This window comes from Amphimedon queenslandica, unplaced genomic scaffold (assembly GCF_000090795.2).
Source record: "Amphimedon queenslandica unplaced genomic scaffold, v1.1 AMPQUscaffold_8477_Cont19579, whole genome shotgun sequence".
NCBI lineage: Eukaryota > Metazoa > Porifera > Demospongiae > Haplosclerida > Niphatidae > Amphimedon > Amphimedon queenslandica.
In genome coordinates, this window is record NW_003551246.1 from 1 (window position 1) to 2,581 (window position 2,581).

Sequence of the window (2,581 nt, forward strand, 5' to 3'; positions counted from 1 at the left end):
CCTATGATAGCACTATATGAAGCCTTTATTTTTTATGCAGTGGTGTAGGATTTCTTACCACACTCAGTTTGCAAGTACCTTCTTGTTTCCTTACTTTTTTCCTCATTCAATCCTACTATTTTCCCATTTTTAATGTTTTTTATTTACTTGTAATATTTAGAAGTGCCTCTAGAGATTTGTACTATCATGTATACTATACTGTATACTTACTTTTTTAATCATTTGTAAACACATTTGTTCATTGATGTATAGCTTCACAACTGATTACCCAATGGGGAGGAATTGAGACTGAGCTTGCACTGTTTGTACTATTTGACACCACTACTTCTCATCACAGATACACATATGTGCATGTACATACATTATACATAGTATCCAGTTATATCAACACTGGACTCCCTCATCTGTACTGAGGTATCATCAGTTCATCACCTCTTGAAATTAGAAAAAAAACCTTATTTAACATGTTAACACTATAAGCTGTAATTGTTAAAAAATATAGCACAATCAGTCATTATGTCCAGCGCCTGTCATTTTCTTCACTTTCTTGTTAATTGTTAGATGAACCTCCTTTATCATTATCCTGTATTAGTTTAAACTGGCAGCTTCCGAGTCTTCCATCTAATTTACCAAATGTCTCAGCTGTGTTACCAAAACTAAGTACAAGAGCTGCAGCTAATCCTATAGCAGCTAATCCTATAGCAGCTGCTGTTGTACTAAACAGCAGCTCCAATTCCAAAAGTGAATAATCAAACTATTGCAGATGCTATTAGACCACTAGCTGCTGCTCCATCAGCAGCTTTTGCTGCTGTTAATATTATTGTCATTGGCTGTAGTTCCCACCATTACACTACTACTGTAGTATACAATTTTGCTAGTATTAAACTTGTTTTTGCATCAGAAATCAAAAAATTAATGTCCTAAGTTGACTACTAATAATAAACTAAACTAAGTAATTAACAAATTGTTTCTTTCTACTTCTGATGCCTTTAAACTGCTTGCTCAGCACTCAGGAGTCACATTAATTGCAGCATAAATACTGCCAGACCCAAACCCAATTTGAGTGTAGGCTGATGAAATGTAGTCAAACACAGGACCTACATACACTTGGGATATTGGCCCCGTTTTGTATTCCTTAATACTCCCAAGTCTAGAGACCCTCTGGTATCCTGGGCCAACCCACTGCCATCTCAGGTACTCTGATGTGCTAGGATAGGGCAATGTACAGTAACTATAAAGAAACAACACTAAATGTTAATAATAAATTATTTGTATATAACATACGATTTTTTCCTATATACTCCCAGCCAGGCACGTTTTCCAGACAGTGTTTTCTGGGTGTTGAGTTCAGGATAGACATAAGTATAACTGTAGCTCAATGATATCCACAGTCTATTACTGCATAAGCTATATTCTTCTTCTGCTGCTGTTGGTACTGACTCAGGAAGATCAGGGTACACTTTCAATGGTTCAGGCCATTGCTCATCATCAGTATATTCCGGTTTCCTTATATGACTAGGAAGACAGTCTTGTTCCAATATTGGATAAAGCAAGTTACGCTTTTGCTCACTAAATTGAAACCAAAGACTTTGTAGATTCTCCTTAGTCAGTGTAGATTTGACATTTGAATCAAGTGCTTTTTCAAGAGATTGCATAAATGATTTCATTTGAGGATCTATCTCATGCTCGTTTCTGCTTTCATAAGAAGCAGTTTTAGGTGGTGATGAATTGACTCTGCCATACATTATATTGCTGCATGCAGCCAACTTTTGATAGCCTCCTTTAAATAAACGTAACTCAAACTCCTCATAACGAGAGGTGGACTCCTCTCCATGCTTAGTACCCAGTTTACCGATGTAGTATGAACCTTGGGTATTCTTTCGAACCCACTGGTACGTCAGGTACTGTCTATCAGTAGTACCAATCTTGTAAATGCCCACCCAGTAATTGTTGGTATCAGGAGTACGACTGAGACTCCAGTGCATTGTGGGATAGTAGTACAGGTAGTTGTAATATGAATACAGGTCAATTAATGGGTATTTTATGTACTTGCTACGTCTATGACCTGTTACTCCACTGTTGCGACTATTGCTCCTTCTTCCAGTGACTGAGTCAATGGATTCTTTAAACTCGAGTCTCTCTTCATCGCTGAGCTGTCTCCAGCCTTGTACTAGTGCCTCTATTTCATAGAAACCAGTAACATCATGGAGGCCATCGATATCTACTCCACTTGCTCCTGCAAAAAAAAGAATTGTAAGACTCAAAGGAATGGACAAAATCATGATCTCTTGGTCAGTTTACACTCCTGCCTGGAGAGTGGAGACTTGCCTGCAGGATTGATGCGTTTTATAGCCATTTTTTAAATAGTTTAGAGTAGGCGTGGCAGTTATGGGACATTTACTTATAATTTTATATTTCTTAATACTGTATTGGTAGATTTTGTTCAAAATTTTTCTTGAGACTTACAAATGTCCTATCTTTCAGAGAATATTAAAGTTGTAATCTATATTTTGTATGTTTCATGGCAAGGAGCTAAAAGTAGTATTCTGGTAAATGATGCAATAATGAGACAAAGTGCTGA

General features: G+C 37.0%; 1 protein-coding gene across 1 annotated transcript; it reads right to left on the minus strand.

Annotated features, from left to right (window-relative positions):
* Window positions 1-869: 869 nt before the first annotated feature.
* LOC109591304 (uncharacterized) lies at window positions 870-2,308 on the minus strand. Its single transcript, XM_020007064.1, has 2 exons — window positions 1,285-2,308; window positions 870-1,231 (listed from the first exon to the last, which is right to left on the minus strand). The coding sequence occupies exons 1-2, from the start codon at window positions 2,280-2,282 to the stop codon at window positions 1,003-1,005; spliced, it is 1,227 nt and encodes a 408-aa protein (XP_019862623.1). The 5' UTR covers window positions 2,283-2,308; the 3' UTR covers window positions 870-1,002.
* Between the last annotated feature and the right edge of the window lie 273 nt (window positions 2,309-2,581).